This window comes from Pelophylax lessonae (genome assembly GCF_965119305.1).
Source record: "Pelophylax lessonae genome assembly, chromosome: 6".
Classification (NCBI taxonomy): Eukaryota; Metazoa; Chordata; class Amphibia; order Anura; family Ranidae; genus Pelophylax; species Pelophylax lessonae.
The window spans coordinates 249,521,236-249,535,393 of record NC_138773.1 but is presented as its reverse complement, the minus strand read 5'-3'; the positions used below and the strand labels follow the sequence as shown (position 1 = coordinate 249,535,393).

Genomic DNA, 14,158 nt, shown 5'->3' with positions numbered 1-14,158 from the left:
ATATTGGTACTGAGATGCTAATAAAATTACTTGTGGCTCATCTAGCTGGTGCCAAACTTTTTATTTGTTGCATGTGGTTTCATATATATACTAATGAGATTATATATCAAATCAGAAATATACTAATCAGAGTGTATAAAAATACTAATTGTGAAAAAGTTGTATTATATGGTAATGTCAATGTGTTTAAATATATTATGTATCTGTCCTATTCATCAGAGGATCTGGATGTATAGCTGGCCTTTGGGCTGAAAAGGACTGATATGCCCATTGTTCTAAAATGAGGAATAATCCTTGTATTTTGGGATTTGTGATGGAATGAGACAGCTGGTGTTCTACAACAATGATCAACCATACCTTAATATATTTTTCAATTTTGAATAAATAGAAGTAAGGTTTGATCCCTGGCTTTCAGACTTGATGCAAGCAGGAGGCTTGCTCTTGGGAGCAACTATGGAAATAACAAAATGCCTTGATTGGTGGATCTCAGTCTGGAGTGGGTGTTTTTAAGCAGAATCTATTTGCATAAGACTGCTTAGCCTCCATGATTGAAATAACTAAATTCCAATGAATGGAAGAGGCAGACCAGGGATAGTAAGGCTGGAGAGAAAAAAGCTAGATGATTCTGGGCATCCTCCAGCAAGGAAAACTTGAGGATGCCTAATGAGATTATATACTAATGAGATTATATATCAAATCAGAAATATACTAATCAGAGTGTATAAAAATACTAATCAGAGTGAAAAAGTTGTATTATATGGTAATGTCAATGTGTTTAAATATATTATGTATCTGTCCTATTCATCAGAGGATCTGGATGTATAGCTGGCCTTTGGGCTGAAAAGGACTGATATGCTCATTGTTCTAGAATGAGGAATAATCCTTGTATTTTGGGATTTGTGATGGAATGAGACAGCTGGTGTTCTACAACAATGATCAACCATACCTTAATATATTTTTCAATTTTGAATAAATAGAAGTAAGGTTTGATCCCTGGCTTTCAGACTTGATGCAAGCAGGAGGCTTGCTCTTGGGAGCAACTATGGAAATAAAAAAATGCCTTGATTGGTGGATCTCAGTCTGGAGTGTGTGTTTTTAAGCAGAATCTATTTGCATAAGACTGCTTAGCCTCCATGATTGAAATAACTAAATTCCAATGAATGGAAGGGGCAGACCAGGGATAGTAAGGCTGGAGAGGAAAAAGCTAGATGACTCTGGGCATCCTCCAGCAAGGAAAACTGTTTCAGCTTGTAATGCACACTGTGAGAAGCTCAAAGCGTGAACTAAAATCAGAGTATGCAATTTCAGTATAGAAAGCAGCCTGCACAACTGTACAAGACTGAAAGTAACACTGAGGTTCAGCTTTAATGTTAATATTATTGTTTTATAATATAAACAAGTGAATGGATGATACAGCATACAACCCTGAATACAGCATTAGGATCTACATAAAATAGTACATCATTATAGTCCGCCAAACATTCACAGACATTTTCAGACACGTTTTATTAAAAGTGCTTGCGACTCAAAACAAGTGCTCATTATCTATCTTTGGATAACCTCTATGCTGTTGGATTTTTTACGAGCATTGCTCAAGTTAGTAATGCCTATTCCAAATATAGTCAGGTGTGGTCACCCTGAGCTACTGATAAAATTGAAGTAATACTAAAAGACACAAGGGGAAGGAGTTACTGATATATCTGTCTGTCTTTCTGTCTATCCATCTATCTATCTATCTATCTATCTATCTATCTATCTATCTATCTATCTATCTATCTATCTATCTATCTATCTATCTATCTATCTATCTATCTATCTATCTATCTATCTATCTATCTATCTATCTATCTATCTATCTATCTATCTATCTATCTATCTATCTATCTATCTATCTATCTATCTATCTATCTATCTATCTATCTATCTATCTATCTATCTATCTATCTATCTATCTATCTATCTATCTATCTATCTATCTATCTATCTATCTATCTATCTATCTATCTATCTATCTATCTATCTATCTATCTATCTATCTATCTATCTATCTATCTATCTATCTATCTATCTATCTATCTATCTATCTATCTATCTATCTATCTATCTATCTATCTATCTATCTATCTATCTATCTATCTATCTATCTATCTATCTATCTATCTATCTATCTATCTATCTATCTATCTATCTATCTATCTATCTATCTATCTATCTATCTATCTATCTATCTATCTATCTATCTATCTATCTATCTATCTATCTATCTATCTATCTATCTATCTATCTATCTATCTATCTATCTATCTATCTATCTATCTATCTATCTATCTATCTATCTATCTATCTATCTATCTATCTATCTATCTATCTATCTATCTACAAAATCTCACTGAAGAAATGAAATGAAGAAATGCTACAATGTAAAGTAGTGAGTGTACAGCTTGTATAACAGTGTAAACCTGCTGTCTTCTCAAAATAACTCAACACACAGCCATTAATGTCTAAACCACTGGCAACAAATGTGAGTACACCTCTAAGTGAAAATGTTGAAATTGGGAGAAGTGTCAATATTTTGTGTGGCCACCATTATTTTCCAGCATTGCCTTAACCCTCTTGGACATGGAGTTCACCAGAACTTCACAGGTTGCCACTGGAGTCCTCTTCCTCTGGATCTGGAGAAATGCCTGGCCAGTCCAACACCTTTACCCTCAGCTTCTTTAGCAAGGCAGTGGTTATCTTGGAAGTGTGTTTGGGGTTGTTATGTTGGAATACTGCCCTGAGGCCCAGTCTCCGAAGGGAGGAGATCATGCTCTGCTTCAGTATGTCACAGTACTTGTTGGCATTCATGGTTCCCTCAATGAACTGTAGCTCGCCAGTGCTGGCAGCACTCATGCAGCTGGCACTGTCACATGAAAAGATATAATAAAATATTTACAAAAATGTGAGGGTTGTACTCACTTTTGTGAGATACTGTATTTATTAAGCTATTGTTTAATCATCATCTACCACTATTTTTAAGGTAAATAAATCTTTTTTAATTAGTTAAGATATTCACCAGTGGCTATGAAGGTGTGTTCCCATTCAAACTCTTCATCTTTTTTTCCTGGATGTATGAATACCGTGCAATGCTGTAGAAAACACTTGTGTTCACAAAGCCAGACAGAAATATTCATTGCAATGCTCTGAATATTAGAAATCATATTTCATGCTCGTAAGTCTAGGGGAATATGCATAATTGGCTCCAAAATATTCAGAAACAGTATAAATGGTGTTAATTTAGTTCCTTCATTGCTCTGTAACCTCTGCAAATAAATGTGCTATGACTATAAACAGTCTGAAAAAGTGAAGGTCAAGCAGCAAACAGTGACTCTGAATAATAAGCAGCAGCTAACTTTGTTTGCATTGTTAACTGGGAAGATTCAGAGTGAATGAAACTATAGAAGTATTGAAGGGTTATAAAGAGGTAAAAGGCTACTTAAAAAAGACATGTTAGCAGTTTATTGCAGTCCCTTACCTGCTCCAGCCATGTAGACATTGAGATGGGTCATTTCAATAACCTATACTAAAATCACTTGTGAAAGTGTAATGCCTCGTACACACGATCAGATAATTGGGTGACTTATCGCTTGCATTTTGTTGCATGATACTAGTATCGAATTCAATAATCCGTACTAAACGTATGATTTTTTTTCTTACGATTCTGGAAAAGCTTCCTGTTTGCGTAGCTACATATCAGATAGTGCAAAACAAAAACAATGGCAGCCAGGATTTTTCCGGGTTATTTTTGTGTTTCTGATCATGCGTGGTCTTTTCTATTGATTTTTAGCAGACGCATACTGTACTGATTAAACGATTGTCGTTTGCTAGGCTATCGTACAACAAAAGTTTTCACGTTTGTCCCTTCGGATTTTGTTGGACGAAATGATCAGCTGTCGAAAGCTGTGTACTAACGATCAGAGTATCATGCGAACAATTTCCAATTTTTTTTTTTCCGTACGATTATCTGATTGTGTGTACGAGGAATAAGGAGCTTTAACCACTTGCCGACTGCCGCACAACTATTTACGTCGGCAGTCAGCCCCTCACAGGCAGAGCGACGCAGGGCTACGTCGCTAGCCTGTGAGGGTCTAGGAAGCAAGCAAGCGCCGCCGGAGGCGCGCTCCCGCTCCCGCGCGTGTGACCGGTGGACATCGGGTGGAGAGGGAGAAAGGCAGGCGGCTAATGTAAACAGGCCGTCTGTCATTCTCCCCTGTGTATGAATGGTGATCATACGGTTCTACTATGTAGGACCATTGATCACTGTTCATACACCTCAAGCCACAGCCAATCACAGTTAGAATCATGCCCCTAGGGACACACATAACCCCTCCCTCTCAAAAAAGTTAACCCTTTCACTGCCAGTGTCATTTTACAGTAACAGTGCATGTGTATAGCAGTCAAGGGTCCGATCTGTCCGCCACAATGTCGCAGTACCGCAAAAAAAATCGCAGATCGCTGCCATTACGCATTAAAAAAAAAAACAACAAAAATGACAAAAATCTTTCCCTTAGTTAGTAAACGCAATAACTTTTGCGCAAACCAATCAAAATACACTTTTTGTGATTTTTTTTTTACCAAACATATGTAGCAGAAAACAAATTGGCCTAAAATGTTAAAAAATTTTGATTTTTACATTTTTTTTTGGGAATTTCATATAAAAAAATGTGAAAAATATTGTTATTTTTGCAAATTGACGCTCTTTTTTTGTTTATAGCGCAAAAAGTAAAAATCGCACAGGTGACCAAATACCACCAAAAGAAAGCTCTGTTTATGGGAAAAAAAGGACATCAAATTTGTTTGGGTACAGCGTCGCACGACCGCGCAATTGTCCGTTAAAGTTGCGCAGTGCCAAATCGCAAAATAGGCCCTGGTCAGGAAGGGGGTAAAATCTTCCGGGGCTTAAGTGGTTAATTGTAGCAGGTTTACTTCAGGCTAGCTATAAAGTATACAGTAGTTTTGTTAGGCTGCCATGATTATTCCACCATGGGAGCTCAGATATACTCACCCTCTGTAAACCCACTATATTATATAGTTTTGGACAGTGTGACTGGATTTTCTAAAGCCTTCAGCTATTTCACTTTGTGGTTACTGCACCTTTGGCCAGACTACACATATCTAACTTCCCATGCCGACTCTTCTTCTGGGAATGATGACCAGTTGGTTCAGCGCTGTAGTCAGAGACAGTTGTGTGTCCATATCACCCAGACAGGCAAAAAAAACAAAATAGGACCCTCCTCCTCCACGATAAAGAAAAAAGAAGACTCAAGACCTGCAGCATCACATTTATTTATTTATATATTTCAGGTACTTTTATAGTGCTGTCAATATATGCAGCATTTTACTTATACAGTACATATTGTACATTCACATCAGTCCCTGCCCTCAAGGAGCTTACAATCTAAGGTCCCTAACTCACATTCATACATATATATATACTAGGGCCAATTTAGACAGGAACCAATTAACCTACCAGCTTGTCATTGAAGTGTGGGAGGAAAACGGAGTACTCGGAGGAAACTCATGCAGGCACAGGAAGAATATACAAACTCCAGGCAGGTAGTGTTGTTGGGATTCGAACAGGTGACCCTGGGGCTGCTAGGTAGAAGTGCTAAACATTTAGCCACTGTGCTGCCCATCACATGACCACAGACCTAGGCCAGTAGAAGAGGGTCTTACCTCCAGCAACAGCAAATCAAGGCAACCTACTGCCAATAGTTTACTGCATATATAAATATATATTTATATGGCAGGGATTGGGAAGTTGGTTGAGAATGCTAGACAATTGCTTATGGGCATGGCCAGTGTGCATATCGAAGCTTCTGAGTTGACTAGCATTTTCAGAAGCAAAGGTTAATGGCATCAAGCATGTTTCTTCCACTACAGGTTTATCTTAATCATTTTACAGTAGCTCCCCCAAATGATTAGAAAATTTCTATTGAGGACCTATAACTGTTGTACAGTGAAGGTAACAGTTCTATGGAAGGGATCATTCTAGCTTAGAAGACAAACTTATACTGCAGGTAAGTACAAGATGAAACATATCAACAGTTGTAGAGATACAAAACATATTTGCAGGTTAAATCAACATAATTATTGTAAGCTGAATTTGTCAACAAGGTTTGTGGTGATTTAACATCGTAACTCAGGGTCCCCCGATGTATGATTTTAATCAGGGATGATTGTGAGTCTTTCTATGCCTCTTAATTTTTGATAATACATTTCTTTCAAGTTACATGTTACTTTTTCCTTGTGAGGAAGATTGTTCTAATTAACCCGAGAATATAATTAGGCTCATGCATCAAAATTAGTCCTATTCGAGGTCCAAAAATAACACTAATTTGATGTTACGATGCTGGATATGTGTCATCATAAACTGAAAAAAAAAATCTACAAGTACTTTCGTCATAAGACTGGGTAGACATAGTAGATACTGAAGTCAGTGTCATTTGATAGATTTAATGTTAAAACTCAAATTACTTCGGAAAGTAAAATAGTCACGCAGGAAAATACTGCTATAGAGGCAGAGTCATTGCATGTTACATCAAAAAATCTGTTACTTTTTAAATAAAAAAATCCAAAATCAGGTGGGGAGACACCCGATTGGACACGTGAATGACATTCTTTGTAGTCCATGGTGGAAGATTTCTGATACTGTGAAAGATTTATCTTTATTGGAGACACAGGAACCGTTTTTGTCTGGAAACTTACAACCAAATTGAACAACATATCGGACTGTTATTACGTTTTTTTATTTCTTTGTTTATTTACTGCACATGTTATTTGATGATTGTATAATCTATATGCATTGTTGTATATATGCACATTCTGAGACAACATTTGGTATTTTTTTTTTTTATTGAGAAGTGCTTCACTGATTTTGGGTATGCTTCTTAAATTTGCCTCATTCCCTTAATGTCAAAATCTTCCACTGCAGTTCTCAAAACTGTAAAGTGAGGAAGCTATCTATCTTATCTATCTATCTATCTATCTATCTATCTATCTATCTATCTATCTATCTATCTATCTATCTATCTATCTATCTATCTATCTATCTATCTATCTATCTATCTATCTATCTATCTATCTATCTATCTATCTATCTATCTATCTATCTATCTATCTATCTATCTATCTATCTATCTATCTATCTATCTATCTATCTATCTATCTATCTATCTATCTATCTATCTATCTATCTATCTATCTATCTATCTATCTATCTATCTATCTATCTATCTATCTATCTATCTATCTATCTATCTATCTATCTATCTATCTATCTATCTATCTATCTATCTATCTATCTATCTATCTATCTATCTATCTATCTATCTATCTATCTATCTATCTATCTATCTATCTATCTATCTATCTATCTATCTATCTATCTATCTATCTATCTATCTATCTATCTATCTATCTATCTATCTATCTATCTATCTATCTATCTCTTTCACCCTCTGACATATTGGCTATTTGCAGAAAATGTCTAAAGATAGAGGTAGAAGCATGAACTGTAAGGTGCTGTGCAAAGACTGTAGGAGTTTGTTTTAGTAAAGGTTTTCTGTAAAAAATACAGCCTGGTCCCAGCCTGTGACTGCACAATGAAGGAACAGCAGTGCACTAATGAGGTGATCCCTTTGCTGTTCCCTCCTGTAAGCATGTTTATGTAAAGCAATAGAGCTCTGGCTGGCTCAGAGTGCTGCCCTTCCATCTCAGCAGCATTATCTGCTGTTGCACAGGGGATTATAGGAGGTTGATATCCATAAAGATTTGGATGATACAACGTAGTTCTTTTTCAAAATATTTTATATGGCCTAAAGTTTGTGGATACATGACAATCGGCACCTATATGATTTCTTCTGACATCCAAAACCAAGTGCATAAAATTAAGGATCTAGCCTTGCAATCTCCATTGTTATACATCAACCTACGAAGCCATTTTTGACAATTGTGCACCACTTTATCTTTGTGGCAAACATTTGGGAAGGCCCTTTTCTGTTCCAGCCTGTCTATGCCCCTGTGCACAAAACCAGCTCCATCAGGACATGATTTCATGAGTTTGGTGTAGGGGAACTCACGTAGCCTGAACATAGCTCTGACCTTTAAGGCTGGGTTCACATATGTGTGATTTGGATGTGGTTTTGACCTCATCCAATTCGCATGACAGGCGAGTGTGACCGGCTCTCATTGAAGCCGGTTCACACATGTCTGGGGCGACCGTGGTACGCATTCCAAAAGGTTCCTGTGCATTTTTGGGACTGGCTAAGATGTGAATTCAGGCAATAATTTGGACCTAAATCGCACCTGAACCGGTGAACAGAAATGCACCGGACCCCAGGCTGGAACCCGCGGCCGCACATATGTAAACCTGGCCTAAATGATATTAACGACATTTTTTTTAATAACAAACATGTCATACTTACCTGCTCTGTGCAGTGTTTTTGCAGAGAGCAGCATCCTCCTCTTGTCAGGTCTATCGCTGGCACTCCTGGCCCCTCCTCCCTGTGCCACCATAGCATGCAACTTCCCGACCTGCTGCTCTGTGTGTCCATTCACACATGGAGCCTGGCTCAGCCCCTCCCCTATCCAATGCAATACTGGCTGTGATTGACAGTAGTGGGAACCAATGGCTCCTGCTGCTATCTCAGTAAATGAGGAAGAAGAGACACGGGAGAGCTGCTGCTCTCGTGCACATCACTGGATTGTGATAGGGCTTAGGTAGGTATTAGGGGGGCTGCTGCACACAGAAGGTTTTTTACCTTCATGCATAGAATGCAAAAAGCCTTAAGCTTTTACAACCCCTTTAACCTTGTTGAACAACTTTGTGATGAATTGGAATAGTGATTGCAAGCCAAGTGTTTAGTGCCTGACCTCACAAAAAGACCTGGATGGCATAAGTTGATACAAAAAAAAGAAAGAGAGACTTGATGGCCCACCTGGTCTTTTTCTGCCATTATCTAAGTAAACCCTGTGTTAGCTGTGATACTATCCAGCATGGAGCTTACACAGGGTTACAGGTGCGTGCACAGTGCCCTGCTGGTCAAAGAATGCAAACTGAACAAAAAATACATATATCTGAAGACACACATAGAAAAAAAATATTTAGAGCAAAATACAAGTAACATACAGTTTACTTGTTGCCCAGAGCTGCATCTTAAATAACCTTATACACACAAATAAAAAAAGAGGTGACATTGATAATCTTTTCTAGCATACATGACAACCCAAGCAGCACTGTGCAGCCTCTACGTATTAAAGTGTTGCTAAAGTCAATTATTATTATTTTTTTTAACATAACAAACATGTTATACTTCCCTGCTCTGTACATGGGTTTTGCACAAAGTGGCCCTGATCCTCCTCTTCTGGGGTCCCTGGCGGTGATCTAGGCTCCTCCTCTTCTTTTTAGGACTACCATAGCCAGTTGCTGGCTATGGGCAGAGCGTAGTCTGCGTGCTCCCGACCTGTGTGTCTATAGAGCCACGCTCCATAGACTTACACAGTGGGACTTAGGTCCACCCCCATTTCCTCATCACTGCATCTGATTGACAGCAGCAAGAGCCAATGGCTCCTGCTGCTGCTCGAATGCTGTGTGAAGAGAAAGTAAGGGGAGAATAGATGCAGCCGTGCACAGTGCTGATCTATTTTCCCCTCTCTTCCCCTTCACACAGGGGAAAGGGGGGCACAGAGAAACTGATTTTTTTTTTTACCTGAATGCAAACAATGCAAAAAAAAAAATGTCAGGTTTAGTAACACTTTAAGATTTAATACATCTATGATGTAGTCAGATTGGCACTGCAAAAGACAGAAAAATCCCCAAAACCTTAGACAAAAGCTTATTGACAAAATATTCTCATTCTATCATGTTAGATTGTTTTTGATCTCTAACATCCTGCTGTATATTTCCAAACAGACAGCAAGTTCATCACAATGCTGTACTTACCTTCATTTCTATTTCGGCTGCTGTGTGTTTGGTCGTTTCCAGTTTTTCCACCAGGAGTGTGTCCCCCAGGAAATGACTTTCTGCTGCCGATAGGCGTGTCAGTAATTCATCCTCAAGCATTTTCAACTCAATTTTGAAATAATTTTGTTGCTTTGTGAGTTCAGACTGAAAAGAAAATGGCAAGTTTTAGACCTGTAATTCAAACCACGCTAACAATGGGAATACACTTTGCTACCTTTTAATCTTCCTTATTATTCAACATTTTACAATAGTTCTAAAGCGCTTAAGGTCAGGGCTAATATCCACAGAGAAAAGGGAGTATAATTTAGGCCCCTATCAGCTACATTCTAGTGACCATTTTATTTTGTAATTTGCTCCATTTACATGAAAAAAAAAAAAAACTTCAGGGAATGCTTTTTTGGTTAATTTGCATATTTTTTTTTTATTCCATAAAGTCCTTTTTTTTTTATTCCATAAAGTCCTTTTTTTTTCTTCATTACAGGCATTTGAGATGTAAAATATCTTAACATAAATAGATGATAATTTTAGCATAATGGGCTGACACTCGTCTCAATATTTATTAAAATATTTAAAATGTGTATGTTCTCTAAACACACTGCATATAACTACACATACAGGTATGTACAAAATCTTCACTCTCATAGGCCATGGTATAGTAGTAATGTAAAAAGATAAAAGATAAAAAATGTTAAACTCATGCTTGTTCAAGATATACTTGTGTATGTGAAAATCCTCTATATACAGAAAGCATGTGCATAAAGCAGAATTCCACCCAAAAATGGAACTTCAGCTTTAAATAGCCCTGACCCCCTGACATGCCACATTTGGCATGTCATTTTTTTGGGGGGAGGGGGAGTGGGTACCTAGTTTTGACAGCCGCTTCATACAAAGCTAGCCGACAACTTAGCTTGTACTGGAATCTCTCTTTATTGAACAGTCACACAGAATTTATATACAGCATGGACCTCCCTATCCTGATCAGATTACTACATGCAGGTCAGGGGTTGCCTGATTACATTATCATATGCAGATGAAATTGTATACAGAAATAGAATTAGCCTGAACTAATTATCTAGCCACCTGGACAGAAACAATGTGAGGTCATTAACATTTAACAATGGAACAGACACACTTAGCACAATCCACATTCCACCTTAATAGACAGGTAATAGGGAGAGCCTGCCAGTGACAGTCTGTCCATCTCCTACATTGAAGTAAATGGAATACACATACAAGCATTGCTTTGATTATTTAGGAGCCACAGACATCATGGCAACAGGCTATAGGTCTCACAGTGTAAAGTGGAATTAAATCTTCATATTTCTTGAGAGATATTGTTGATGAATATTACTCTCCCATTTGAAGTTATCCAAACCATTTTCTCAGTGTCCATTAAGTATCTGTCTTTCACTCCCAGTGATGGTGTGTACAGTCACACCCTCCCTAACTGAAATCTTCTGGGACACATCACAGGTCCCAGAAGATTGCCCAGCCATTCAGGACGCGCAGCGCGGCTCGGCTGTCATAGCCAAGTGTCCACACTAGTGATGCCCTAGTGATCCTGGCGCCACAGAGAGAAGAGGGAGAGGAGTGAGGCTTCGGGCAGCTGCATTGCTAGACCATGGGACAGGTGAGTGTGTGTTTATTATAAGTCAGGAGCTACAATTTTTGTAGCAGCTGACTTTTAATAAACACAATAACATCTGGAACTCTGCTTTACATTCCCTCCAGTGATTGCGGGCTTAGCTTGCAGCTTAGGTAGAACCTTCAAGACACAGTAGCTTATCAGCCAGTCAGGTTTCATTTACATAAGCTAGTCACTGAGGGGTTAATGCATGCATACTTGAGACTGATTAATGAATGTTAATGTACATATTATAGGGACTGATCACTAAAGAGTTACTGCCTATACACTGCAGGGTGGTAATTGAGAGTTTAATGCACATGCACTGGAGGCTTGTCACCAAAGGGTTAATGCACACATATTAGAGACTGGTCACCAAGGGCTTAAAGCACACATTCTGAAGACTGGTCATAGAGTTTATTGTACAAAAACCTCCTCATCAACATGAGGAAAAGGTGTTTTGCCAGAGGATGTCCCTGGCAAGTTACCCCCCCCCCCCCCCAGGATGAAGGCATGTGGCCTGGTATGGTTCCCCCATTCCTGACCACCCAGGCTGCATGCTCAGAGAAGGGTTGAGTTAGGATTTTGGGGAGAACCACGTTTTTTTTTAGTGGGCTTATTCCTCCCTTAAAATCCATATCAGACTAGAAGTGTCTGGTATGGAATTTGTAGGGGCCTCGTGCGTTTGATTTTGTTTTTTTCCAGAGGGTGCCCTTAAAATCCATACCAGGCCTAAACGATCTGGTATTAATGTTGTGGCTCACACAGTTTTTTTTTTTTTTTTTTTTTTTTTATAATATCCCTGCCTGTTTGTTTAGATTCACCTGACAGTTGGCAAATCCTGAATGTCCCGTTCGGGGACGAATCACTTTTTAGGACGCCGGTGCTTGCCAGCTCCCAAACAACCAGGAGGAGTCTGTCACAGTTAGCAGTGGTAATAACACCATTGCTAAATGTTTCACTTCACTCTGCAGGTAGAGGTATGTTTGGCTGAACTCCCTTTTGTTCAGCCATTTGCCCAAGACTTTCCATACACTGCACACTGTGCAGAATTCTCTCTCATATTATGTCCGGTGATGGTCAAATATTCTTAGCCCATTAACTCTCATGGTCGAATGTTCTTAAGCTATTTTTCTAAAAGGATTGAATGATATGCTTTGTTACGCTCCTTTGGCAAAGGCAACAAGGAAACAATTACACATATTACAAATATTATGGGAATTATTTGTTGAGCTTGCATGAATGCGGAGACATCCTCAAAGGGATTTTTTAAAATAAATCAGCCCTTAATGAGGAAAAGGTTGCTGAAACCTGCCCTAGAGCATCGTTCCACTCTCAGTGTAAGTAGGACACTACATGGCTAAGGATTTTTTATTTTTATAGCCTAACACACTGCTTTACTCAAAAGGCTAACTCCACCGTTAGCAACATGATGCAAACAAAGTACATCCCACGCAGCAGCTGTCAAATTTCAAATCAATGCGGCATTGCAGGACTCCAGCCACATCTTTCATTCACAGAGGTCTGTGAAAGGAACTACAAGTTTAGTCTACCACCACAGCAGACAGACTTGTAGATCTCAATAGAATTTCAGTGTGGTAATCTGCACACTTGTAACCCATTGACGCTTCCTTCAGCTCTCCAACTGAAAGACCATACAGAGGTGGGCAAAGAGCCAGATGGAGAGTCTTCAGGAGCCTGGCATTGCACCTATGATCCACCGAACGTGGGTGCAATGCTTTGCTGGTTCCTGTGAAAAAAAATAAATGTACAGTTCTTCCCTGCAACACATATGTGCTTGAATTATTTATAAAAAATGAACTTGGCCTTTAATTATGTAATGAAATCTGTGTTAATCTGCCATTGTTTAGAAGTAGGAAATCTTGAACATGTGTGTTGAACCTCTTATTTAAGTCCCAAAACAAGAAAGAAGTATTATCAGTCTTATTCATCTCAGTTCCCACTTCCCACAATCCTTTAGGTTTTAAACAAATGAAGCAAAGACAGCTCCAGAATAAAGCACCAAACTTCCAAAGTATTCATTATGAGCAAAACCTTTGAATCCGTAATGAGATTGTTCTTTACCTTGCCCTATCTTTTCTTCCCTCTGCCTGGGCTACAGCTCTACTCTGTAGTTTATTTGTTCTACTGTTATCATAAATTCAAGTTTGGTGCCAAAGTTTTGTAACTACAAGCCATTGTTATAATATGGGATTTATACAGCGCTAACAGTTTTCACAGTGCATTACAAGAGAGACAATACAATTACAATATGATGCAAGACAAGAGGGTTAGGAGGAAATCATCTACAATTACCTTTGTATTATTTTTTTTGAAATAAGACACAGACACTGACTGGGACCACTCTTTGCAAGCTAGACAGGGGGACCTTTGTCACAGCACCAAGCTTTCCCCTCTGCTCCCCGCACATCTCCAACCACCCCACATGGCATACATGCGGGGAGGCATTCAGCCAATACCTGCCACTTCACACACAGTTCCCGCTACTCCACACCTCCTGTGTGCGAGGG

General features: G+C 38.7%; 1 protein-coding gene across 1 annotated transcript in view; it reads right to left on the bottom strand.

Annotated features, from left to right (window-relative positions):
- Window positions 1-14,158, bottom strand: part of LOC309558730 (dynein axonemal heavy chain 11-like) — a gene marked incomplete at both ends in the record, with an annotated part of 1,130,439 nt that overhangs the window by 259,736 nt on the left and 856,545 nt on the right. The window contains one exon of the mRNA XM_082261779.1: window positions 9,983-10,147. Within this exon, the coding sequence (XP_082117905.1) occupies window positions 9,983-10,147 (165 nt within the window). The remainder of the gene's footprint in view (window positions 1-9,982; window positions 10,148-14,158) is intronic.